Source organism: Anolis carolinensis, chromosome 2 (assembly GCF_035594765.1).
Source record: "Anolis carolinensis isolate JA03-04 chromosome 2, rAnoCar3.1.pri, whole genome shotgun sequence".
NCBI classification, from domain to species: Eukaryota; Metazoa; Chordata; class Lepidosauria; order Squamata; family Dactyloidae; genus Anolis; species Anolis carolinensis.
In genome coordinates this window covers 96,400,834-96,413,320 of record NC_085842.1, presented here as the reverse complement: position 1 = coordinate 96,413,320, position 12,487 = coordinate 96,400,834, and the positions used below count along the sequence as shown (strand labels likewise).

Here is a 12,487-nt window from a genome sequence, read left to right as displayed (position 1 = left end):
TCCAACACTTTGCAGATGTCCAGGATGCTTGGGCATTCTTTAATGCCACAAAGGTCATCTATTGACCAAGAAATCACGGCATATATCTTCTATGCTCATCAGATGGAACCAAACTTCTGAAGGACAAAACATTAATTGCACAACGTTGAAAAGAGCACTACTACAACCTCCTTAACCGCAGCTCCAACATAGCTGAAGAGGTTCTCTCACAAATCCCACAACGACAAACTAGGGATGAGCTTGCAGCACTGCCTAGTTTGGAGGAAGTCAGAAAAGCCATCAGCCAACTAAAAAATAACAATGCCAGTTCACCTGATGGGATCTCAGCTCAAATCTTTAAAGAGGGTGGACCTGATCTGACACAGCTCCACCAGTTCATTGAAAAAGTGTGGGCAACCGACAGAGCCATCCTTAGGTATTTTAATGTAGTAGGCAAAGGTAATTTTTGTGCCCCCCCTCCCGTGGTGCGGAGGGCGGGACCACGTGGCGGTGGGGGCATGCGGCGAGGCCACATGGCAGCAAGGCCCAGGCTGCAGCAGCAAGGCCCAGGCCATGGTGGGAAGGACCAGGCCATGGCAGGAAGGGCCAGGCAATGGCGGGAAGGCCCGTCCCAAAGGTGAAGGAGGCGGGGGGTGGCACCACCCTCCCAGGGGCCTCGATGGCACCCCCAGGACGATGATGCCACAGGCAAATGTCTAGATTGCCTGGCAGTTGGACCGCCTCTGGCAACTGAGAAAATCCCAGCAGACTTGAAAGATGACACCATCATCGCCCTTTTCAAAAAAGGGGAAAGAACAGACTGTGGAAACTATTGAGCTATCTCCCTTCTAACTTCTGCTGGGAAAATCTTCACAAGAATCCTTGCAAACATTGTCACTTCTGTAACAATGTGAGCCGCCCCGAGTCCCCGCGCAGAGATGGTGCTGGGGTATAAATAAAGTATTATTATTATTATTATTATTATTATTATTATTATTATTATTATCCCTTCTTCTATCTATTTCAGAAGACATCCAGAACAGCTTATGCCCCTCCAGAGGAACGGTGAACATGATATTCACTGCACGACAGCTCCAAGAAAAATGCATGGAATAAAATCAATCTTTGTACATGCCATTCATTGAATTTGCAAAGGCATTCAACACAGTGAATTGCAGTGATCTCTGGACCATCCTCCAAGAAATCGGATGTCCTGACAAATTTGTTAACATCTTGCGGCTCTTCCATGATGACATGACGGCAACAATCTTGGATAATAGTGGCTCCCAAATCAGGTGTCAAACAGGGATGTGTTACTGCCCCAATCTTATTCTCCATTTTCATCACCTTGTTGATGGGAAGCTTCCCACCAGTGTGGAAATCATATATTGGACAGATGGCATACTATTTAACCTCAGCAGACTGAAAGCCAAAATCAAGGTCACAGAAACATCTGTTATAGAACTCCAATATGCTGATAATAATGTAATCTGTGTTCACCCAGAAGAAGACCTACAAGCCACTCTAAACACTTTTGCAGAAGCATACAAAAAGCTCGCCCTCTCACTGAACATCGAGAAAACCAAAGTGCTCTTTCAGCAGGGACCAGCCGATCCCTCTGTAATGCCAGAAATATAGCTTAATAGCGCAATGTTAGAAAATGTTGACCATTTCCACTATCTTGGCACCCACCTTTCCACAAAAGTCAACGTTGATACTGAAATACAACACCGTCCAGCGAGTCCAGGATTTTTCTGAATGAAGCAGAGAGTGTTTGAGGATTAGGACATTTGTAGGGAGACCAAGATGCTTGTTTATAAAGCCATTGTCCTCCCAACCCTGTTATACGCCTGCAAAATGTGGACTGTCTACAGACGTCACACTCAACTCCTACAACGATTCCATCAGCATTGCCTCTGAAAAATCTTGCAAATCTCTTGGGAAGTCAGGCAGATAAATGTCAGCGTGCTGGAAGAAGCAAAGACCACCAGCATTGAAGCGATGCTCCTACGCCATCAACTCTGCTGGACTGGCCACGTTGCCCGAATGCCTGATCACCGTCTCCCAAAGCAGTTACTCTACTTCCAACTCAAGAATGGAAAACAGAATGTTGGTGGGCACGAAAAGAGATTTAAAGATGGGCTTAAAGCCAACCTTAAAAACTGTGGCATAGACACTGACAACTGGGAAGCTCTGGCCCTTGAGCATTCTAACTGGAGGTAAACTGTGACCAACAGTGCTGTGGAATTTAAAGAGGCACAAATGGAGGGTGAAGGGAAGAAACATGTGAAGAGGAAGGCGTATCAAGTCAACCCCTACCGGGACCGTCTTCCACCTGGAAATAAATGCCCTCACTATGGAAGAACATGTGGATCAAGAATAGATTCCTACAGTCTCCTGCGGACCCACCGCCAAGACACTACACTTGGAAGACAATCATACTTGAACATGAGGGATCGCCGATTATGGATATTGCAATAATTGTTGTGTTTGTGTGTGTCTCTGTATATGTTTTAATGGTGTATGTTTTAATCTGGCTTTAACTTTTTATTGCATCATCTTGTTTTAACATTTGTGTTTTGTGGATCTATTTTAATTGCTTTAAACAACCTTGTCCATCTCATTTAAATATGTCCTTATGTTTTCTTTTTTAAAAAACAAAAATTATTAAGAATTTCTTTACATAATTTTAAAAAAGTAAAGGGGTGAAAGGAAGTAACAAAGGGAATCAGGATGAAAAGGGAGAAAGGAAAACATAAAAGAACAAAGAAAAAAAAGAAAAGAAGAAAGTTGGTAGTAGATAGGGAAATTGGGGGGGGGGGAGGATATTTGTCCTTCCAGTCTTCTTTGCCAGTGTATGTGTATATCTTCTGAGTTTATTTCTTCCCCATTTCCAAGGTACAGTAGAGTCTCACTTATCCAACATAAACGGGCCGGCAGAACGTTGGATAAGAGAATATGTTGGATAATGAGGGATTAAGGAAAAGCCTATTAAACATCAAATTACATTATGATTTTACAAATTAACATGATGTTTTACCAAAACATCATGTTATACAACAAATTTGACAGAAAAAGTAGTTCAATACACAGTAATGCTATGTAGTAATTACTGTATTTACGAATTTAGCACCAAAATATCACAATGCTTTGAAAACATTGACTACAAAAATGTGTTGGATAATCCAGAACGTTGGATAAGTGAGACTCTACTGTAGTCGCTTCCTCAACTCTTAGTGTCTCTTAGCAGTCCTTTGGATTTAGTTATTCCTGTTATAAAAGTATATTTATATTCTCATGTGTCAAATAGTCTTTAAAGTATTGCCAGTCTGTCTTTTTTTTTTTTGGTCTTCCTTGGTGCTTTCTTAATAAGTACGTTAGTTCATCCATATTCATAATATCCATTATTTTGATTAGCCATTCCTGCTTTGTTGGTATTTCTTTATATTTCCAGTACCATGCATATGTTATCTTGGCCGCCGTAGCCAGATAATTAAAAAGTGTTTCTTGGTTTGTTTCGGGTTTTTCATCCAGAATTTCTAATAGGAAATATCCAGGTTTCATTTGCAGTTATGCCTTTAAAATTGTCTGAGATGCTTCATGAATAATTTTCCAATTTTTTTTTGTCACACGTCCACCACATATAGTAGAAGGTGCCCTCATGATTGTTGCATTTCCAGCAACTATTTTGCATATTCTTGTAATATCTACTTAATTTTTGTGGGGTAATGTACTATCTGTGCATCATCTTATACCAGTTTTCCTTCAAATCACGAGTATGTCAACGTTATTTTGTGGTTCCATATATATTCCCATTCTTCTAATCTAATTGATCTTCCTATGTCTTTGCTTTTTCTTAATCCACATGCTTATTTACTGTAAGATTACTAGCAGCGGGAATCTTGTCCACTTTTAGTAATCTTATACTTAGGAGCCTTTGATGAGCTTCCAGGAATACTTCAGGATTTCCAAAATATATTCCAAGAAGTCTCAGCTTTTGAATTCTTTCAAAATTCTTTCAAAGGACTCTCAAATAGGCCTCAGTTCTCTATCATAGTTGTTAGTAACACTGAAGTATACTTCCATACAAGTAATTGAGAAGCTAAATTAAAAATTCCTCAATAGCTAAAAATCAAATAGGCTTCAATTAAATCAAAAAGAGATTTGACTCAGCTAGGTTGGACCCATTGAGTCACTTGTTGAATGGTTGATTGCATCAATTTGTTATGTCTGTTCTAATTGGAGACTGATAAAAGACTTTAAGACAATAGATTATTACTGATGGATGACCATCTACAAACTATTTACATTACAGTGATTACAGTGGAATATGAGATGTTTTTCAACTGAAATGATTTTTATTATTATTTTCATAATAAAATTATTTTTATTATTTTATTATTATTTTGTTATTATTTTGCAAAGTAGGTCCTTTTGAGCTAGAGGTGCTTAAATCATGTCTACACTTGACAGGGTACTTCTGTGTATATCTGACCAAGAACATCCATGCTGTGATGTTGCCTCATACTTTGTGTCATTGTCACTGATCCCTGTCATTCATGGAGCTCCATTCAAGCCATCTCTTGTTAAGTCTTCTGATGTCAGAATGGGACCCACACAATGAGCAACACTAAAATCTTACTTCACTTTCTTATAAAGTGACTGTATCAATATGTATGTGAATACATAATAGCCATCTTCCCCTTCAGATTGCGTAAGGAATGAAGACAGCTGCATTGAATCTATTTATAGAAAGTGGTTTCCAAGGCATATAATTATTCTTTTGCAAATAGCTGCAAGTCAAAGAGCAATGGATGATTCTGGCCTCTGTTCAGTCATATCTCACTCAGGTAGATGACCATATAATTAGCTCTTCTGTCTATCTTCTAGATCAAAATGATCAACCTTGCATTGTAGTTATAAGGGTTTTAGGGGAGATCCAGCAATTGTTAGAGAAGTTGCTGATGTCTGGATCATTTAGCAATCATGAACATGTTGAAGTGGGAATGATTGTATATAGAGTTGTTTAAATGTAATTGAATTATAGTGTTGCAATGTGAGCTGTAGATTGCATCATGCACTGTCTGCTGTCCACTATGCGAGTGTGTAAAGAGTTAACTGTGTATTGCATCAGACAGCAGAGGTGATTATAAATAGCTTGCTGTGTTATCTGTTCCTCCCTCTGCCCTCTGCTCTCTGCCTATTTGCACTCTGTATGTATATGTCGTCTTGAGAGTTTTTCGTTTGTCAGTAAATCTTTTGTAGAAAGCCAAACAGGCTTCAGACTATTTATTGGTGCCAGTGATTCTTCGTTGATCTTCTGCTGCATGTGTGTTTATCCAAACCGTGCGCTCTGACAGAACACACACAACCTCTATCGTGATCATGTTGCAATTATTTCTGGGCTACCTGATACAGCTATTATCCACAGCATTGAAGAAGGCGCAAAGGTAAAAATGAATGGTTCAAATAAAGCAGGGGGAAAATATCAATTTAAAAACAACAATGCACTACTGGAAATGCAGATATGTTTTGTACTTCCTAAAGGGGTTATGATTTGTAGACATGTGTATACATTCTTTTATGGCTGTCAACTGAAGGTGTGCTGCTCAGAGTGCTTTATACAAAAGAGAAGAGGTGAGTACTGCCATTAACAAATACACAGAGGATAGTGGGAAGATGAGAAAAGCTGGACAGTAAAAAAAAAAATCCTTAAGTCCAGAACCTATATCTACACTTGCCCAGGCCCAGGGGAAATGGTCTTTTTAGGAATTTGCTAACTTCCCCTTCCGGGTATTCTATGGTATGTTTCCTCCAGACATTACAACAGAGTTGTGCTAGAGGAGCTCGCAAATTCCTAAGAGTACATCTTATCTATCCAAGACTCCTGTGTCTATTGTAACTTGAGACTGAAAGTCAGGTAATTTAATGACATCTGGTCATTTCCCCAGTTTCATGTAACCACAGTCCAGCCAGGAACTGTGGATGTGAAGTTCTTACTGTACTTGATAAAATGTTTCCATTCCTTTATAATCTGTATACTGTTGAAATCAATTTTGGGCAAAACACCTAAAGATGACACAAAGAGGCTGTTCATTTGTCATTTCTTATAGAGCACAGCTCTCTCTTCAAAGGGCCACGTAATCCAAGTTCACTTTCAAAAAAGAGAAATAATCTCAAAGGAGTGATTAGTGAACTCTACATTGACCATCTAATGATTGGCATCAGGACCTAAATCCAATAGCTCCAATCAGGTTAGATCCACTGAATCAATTACTAAAGAGTGAGCAAAAATTTGTCAACTCCATTGATAAAACTGGATTCCTCTGGTTGAGATTCGGATTCAAATCCCAGCCATCGGAATAGGCTAGCAGAAAAGTCATCTGCTTGTAGCCTTTCCAATTTTGGTGATGTATTTCTCATTATATTATAATAGTCAGATCATTTCTATGCACATAATTTAGCATATGGAAAGATGATGGTTGCATGCCATGGTACCATGAGGGTGCATCTATACTGTAGAATTAATGCAGTTTGACACCACTGCATGGAATCATGGAATTATAGCTTTATAAGGTCTTAAGTCTTTTCTGCATCACCAAACTACAAACTACAGGATTCCATTTCATAGGGACGTGGCAGTTAATGTGGTATCAAATTGCATTAATTCTACAGTGCAGATGTTGCAATAGAATACATTTTTCCACAATATATCCAAAATATGTATATTGTTGTAACCCAGAGGATTCTTGCTACTGGAAGCACCTTGGCTTGAAATTCCTTCTCACTTTCCTTCTTGTTCACCAGAACACAAGGCAAGTGCAATATTCTTTATTCCTCCTACTGTCCTCTATCCAGCAGCTTCATTTTGCAAATGACTGATTGGTTGGAGGAGTACAGCTAGGTATCTTCTGGCTGTCCAAACATACCTTAAAAAAATTGTACTGTTTTCTGTCTTCATTTCAGGAGATAGCTAGTACCCAACTACCCATCCTTAGCACATGATAGTTCAAACCTGGAGAGGGGCTTGAATGCACAGCCTAGATTTTTCACAGATGCAAATTGCATATTCTAGTCAAGAATACAAAACAAATAACTCTTGATGTGGTCATCAAACAATATGGGTGGCTTTGTAGGATAAGAGCCCCAAAAGGTTTAATGTGTGATGTGTTTACTTTCTGACCCTCATAAATCATCCATTTAAGAAATGTATCCTTTTTTAAAAAAATCAACAAAAGAATATATAAATTTGTATGAAATTCACATGTGCCAATTGGCAGGCACATACCCAAATTGGTAAATAATTTATAAATTTAATAGACATACAATATATTTCACCATATAATAATTGTATAATTTTTGAAAAGCAACTTGGGTCCCATTCCAGTAGGTACTCCCTCATCTTTTTCCTGGCCCTTTATTTTTAATCCAGTCTTAACCTTCAATTAAAATACTGTCCTTTGTAAAGTAGGACACATGGCCATCCTAATATTTCAGACCAGGGCGCTGAAGTTAAAAACTGTATTATACAAGATGTTGTTTGCAAGGATGAATAGTCAGGGAAGTGACTAATTTCTTTTTACTTCACTTGAGTGGCTGATCAGTGAATGCTGTGAACATGTAATTCATACCTTCTTCCTTCTGTGGAGATTTATTGAGCTGTTTCAGAGACTGTCACTGTTTGCCTACAATCCACAGTATCAAATATTTTTAACTCCTTACAGCTAGTCTCAAAATGGCAGAGAATTACTAAGGTTGCATCTACACTAGAGAGTTAATGTAGTTTGATGACACTTTAACTGCTATTGTTCTATGTTATGAAATCCTGGGATTAGTAGTTTTGTGAGAATCCCATGGGAAATTCTCCTTTGGCAGAAAAGGCTAAGATTTTGAAAAACTACAATTCCCAGAATCCTATACCATTGTTCCATGGCAGTTAAAGTGGAATAAAACTGTATTAATTCCATAGTGTAGATGCACCCCAAGTTTTAATAAGCACACAGATTGCTTTACATTATATTTCATTATATTAAAAAATATTTTGTTCTGGTAATTTTTTTTTTGGGGGGGGGGGGAGACTGCCAGGGAGTACTAGGTTCTCTAGCCTTATTTTAGAGGAAAGAATGGGTGAAAACACTTCTGGGTATACCTTGTCTAAGAAAGTAATATAAAATTCAGGGGGTTACCATAAATTGATAGCTGGCTTGAAGTACACACACACGCACACATGCACACAAAATTGGTTTTACAATAATATTGTCTAGTTTAATTTGTATTACTATTTCCTTCCTGTGTCTATGTGTGTATAGGTTTGTGTGTATGTGTGTCCTGTTCCAAAGTATTCCCTAGCCCTCTGAAGTCAGTTTTTAAAGTGTGTGAGGTGGTTAGCAGTGGTTGCTGTTGACTCCCATGCAAGTGGCATGATGAGTCTACTCCAAGTTTCAGTTTATTAGTCTTTCCTTCATGGAGAAGCTGTCCAAGGTGCTCAACCTCAATCCACAAATAGGTTCAGAATCATGGACAGCTCATTTGAATTTCAAAGTACAATCTAGAATGAATTCACCACCATGCTTATGTAAGAGGCACTAATTGATATTAAGTTTTGAGAGCAAAGGAGGGTTGCCAGTTCCAATATCCTCAATGTGGTCCTTCTTCAGCACCCAATGGGATCCCCTTCATTAACATTTTCAACAACTGAAACCTTGTAGTCTCTTTTAGAATCCTGATTCTGCTTCATGCCACATATACAAATTTGAACAGACGAGGGTGATATCTTATGGAGAATGAATGTTAAAGTAGATGCACGCATAAAGGAAAGAAAATAAAGAAATTCCATTCATAAACAGAATTATTTATTCCTACTCAAATTTGCATTTTATTGACTCAGTATGGTCATATTATCTAGAGTACCTGGAAGGTAATGTTTAAGTTAAAGGAGATGCAGAAATCAAGGTAAACCTTTGTCACCACCCCCTTTTTACTACACAGATTTGTGCAACTGCACCTCTTATCAGCTTCACATATTATGACCAGTGGTTGGGGTGAAGTATAGTTAAACACTCTTTGGAGTAGAACATATTTCCCTGGTTTAATTACATGATTATTTCCCCATTTTTAATGTAGAAAGTTGAATTTGCCCTTTATGTATAGAAAGGAAGAGGGGGGGAGCAAGCATGGGAGCAAAAGAGCTTTCATACTTATCAAAAGGAAAAAGTGTGCCAAAGGTAAAAAATTGGAAATGTGTTGAAAGGATCTTTGCAGCACAAGCTGAGGCTCCTTCTACATTGCCATATAAAATCCAGATTATTTTATTTTAACTGGATTATATGGCAGTGTAGGTTTATATAATCCAGATTATCTACTTTGATAATATGGATTATATGAGGGCCTGAATGACATAAGGTGCATCTAGATTGTAGAATTAATGCACTACTTTAATTGACATGGCTCAGTGCTATGGAATCACAGGAGCCCTAATTTTACCAGGTCTTTAGCCTTCTTTGCTAAAGAGTGATGGTGCCTCACCAAATTACAACTTCCATCATTTCATGGCATTGTGCCATGACAATTAAAGTGGTGTCAAACAGTGCAGATGTACTCATAGCCTCTCACTAGGGATTCAGTAGGGATTTCATTTTAAGCAAGTCACCATCAGGAAAGCATCCAACTACACCTGAAAAACAAATGTTTTACAGCCTGATGGTGAGTTTTGATTTAAGAGCTCCTTTAAAAAAACAAAAACAACAACAGCACCTTTTAATTGATACTTTTTACTTATATGAAAAGAGCTGGAATACTTTTATGGCAATGATCAAACTGTAAACAAGGAGGGCAATGGGTTATGTAAACTCCATGTTTGTTTCCTTGAGTATAGGCATTCCTTTAAATTATCATGCAGTGATATAAGTAATTTGCTCTGTATTGTTTTAAATTTATTCATTGTATATTGCTAATCTGTTTAACTGTTTTAATTGCCCATGTTTTAATCCTTTGTATTGTAAATTGGCATAGAATTCTGCCGGATTGTGAGCCGCCCTGAGTCCCTTTGGGTGAGAAGGGCAGGATAGAAATGATGGAAATAAATATACATTGTATATATTAGGTTTAGATGTTCTTCTTTCCACATACTTAAAAAGCAGACAAATGAAGACCTTATTTGTTTGTTTCTACTTCTTTGGGCGTGTTTGAAATACATTTGTGACCAAATTAACTCCGCTTTCAGTGAAACATATGTTTGTGACTTCCAGAATCCTACACACAGGAATAATTCATAATGTTTTAGGTATATTTATGTAACAATAGGAATAGGGAATGTGTTAGATTCCAATTATTGTCAGCTTAGTCAATGTTGAAGAATACCATCTAGTCAACACCTAGAAATTTACAAGTTCACTGCCCTACAAGAGAAAAAAATGGAGCACACTGAACTTATTTAATATTTCATTTTAAATGTTTATTAAAAAAAAGACTCTGTGTGTGGGTACTGTAAAAGTGTAGAAAGAATAGGTGACAACATACAAGTTTATAAGAACTCTGTTAGAGTACAAACTAAAAATGTAATTGAGTCATACCATAAACAGATTGAACAAGTTTATTTATTTCCATCATTTCCAATAATTTTCCAGTGGGTCTAATTCATATTTTGACTTGGAGGGATGTAGAGGCTAAAAATGCACATAGTAGATTAAATAAAAATTATGGAGCATGAGTGGGGGGGATGAAACATTAATTTCACATATCAAAAATTGAAATCCTCTCCATTATACACTGTATAAAAATGTCATCCCAATAACAGTTTATTGCAGATATATATCTATATCTATATCTATATCTATATCTATCTATCTATATGGGGTTGTATTCAACTTTTAAGACTTTTTGGAACTACTACTCCAGAATTCCTCAGACAGCATGACCACTGTTGGCTGGGGGATTCTGGGAACTCCATTTAAAAAATGAAAACCTTTTTTTCCTAACGCTGATTGACATTATATAAGATGCAATGGATTATGAAAGAAAGCTACACATATTTGAGTCAGGACTCACTTTCAGCCCCATCAGGCAGTACAGCACACTGATGACACTCATCGGCAGGACATAAAAGAGAAAAGAGGTGAGCTGGATGATGCAGTTGTAGATCCACATAGGCTTCACCACAGCACATGTCTCAGAGGCTGGGACCTCTGTGTGGTTTGGAAAAAACTGTTGCACAATGCCGTGGGTGCCGGTGTTGGGGAGAGAGAAGAGGATGGACAGGAGCCACAGGGCAATGATGATCCTCAAAGCACGTCGCCTTGTGCTCTTCAGCTTGGCTTGGAAGGGGTGAAGGATGGCAATGTATCTCTCCACACTCACTGTCGTGACATTCAGGATGGAGGCAAAGCATACTGTCTCAAAGAGCGCTGTCTTAAAATAGCACCCAACTGGTCCAAACAAAAAAGGGTAGTTGCTCCACATTTCATAGATTTCCAAAGGCATCCCCAAGAGCAAGAGCAACAAGTCTGAAATAGCAAGACTGAAGAGATAATAGTTAGTGGGAGTCTTCATGTTTCGGTGCTTAAGAATCACAAGGCACACTAAAAGGTTGCCCGACACTCCAACTATGAAAATCATAGCATAGACCCAAGACATAGGCAGGAAGAGGGGACTCCGTTTGGGTCCATATAAAAAGGCAAGGTACTCCTCGGTGCTATTGAAGTATCTCCTCATCGGCTTTATTTCTTCTTCCCTTTGGTGAAGACACAGAGAGATGTTCATCCAATCCATTGTAGGTACTTGTTTAGGTCCAATTTCACTTAGGTTGTCTGTGATGTGCTTGTTTCAGATTGCTCTCTATTCCAAGCAGGGAGAGGGAGAGACAGGGAGAGAAGGAAGGAAAAGAGGCAGGGGGAACAAAAGCCAGAGAATGTCCTTTCAGACTCGAAAGCTTAAAAGCACTGAGAGAAGTGCGTGTGTGTAGGTGGTGTGTGTCTGTTCATGTGTATGTCTGTCTTTGCTATTATAACCGTTCCCCCCTAAAGAGTCCTTTCAACAGCAAGCTCCTCCTTTCACATATACTCATTGGCTAGCTACATGAATCGAATTATATGATGATTGAGCTGGTCTTGGCTACTAACATCAGTGTTCTCAAGAGATATATATATACTGAGCAGTTGGTACAGGTGGGAAGAATGGAGGCTTCGTCCTGAAACATTTAATCTAAGATGTCTACAAAATTCTAATCCTTATTAGAGGCTGGAAAAACAGGGATGGAAGTGATGCAGGCTAAGTGTAAAAACTGAATCAAAAGTTGTGCTACTATGATTTTTTTTCTTGCTTGAAGCCTGTGAGTGCATGCATGCATGCCTTGTGTTCTGTTTCCAAGCTGCCCCTATGGGTTTGAATGTTTTGTATTGTACAACAAACAAAAATAGCAGTGGAATAGGATTTTCTAATATGTGTCTCTTACAACAGTCATACGTATGTTATATTTCTAATTTTTATATTTCCAGTGCATGCATGGAAATGG

General features: G+C 38.4%; 1 protein-coding gene across 1 annotated transcript in view; it reads right to left on the bottom strand.

Moving 5' to 3' along the window:
- Window positions 1–12,248, bottom strand: part of nmur2 (neuromedin U receptor 2) — a 28,847-nt gene extending 16,599 nt beyond the window's left edge. Inside the window, exon 1 of the mRNA XM_016995733.2 lies at window positions 11,026–12,248. Within this exon, the coding sequence (XP_016851222.1) occupies window positions 11,026–11,745 (720 nt within the window). The 5' untranslated portion in view covers window positions 11,746–12,248. The remainder of the gene's footprint in view (window positions 1–11,025) is intronic.
- Window positions 12,249–12,487: the final 239 nt, after the last annotated feature.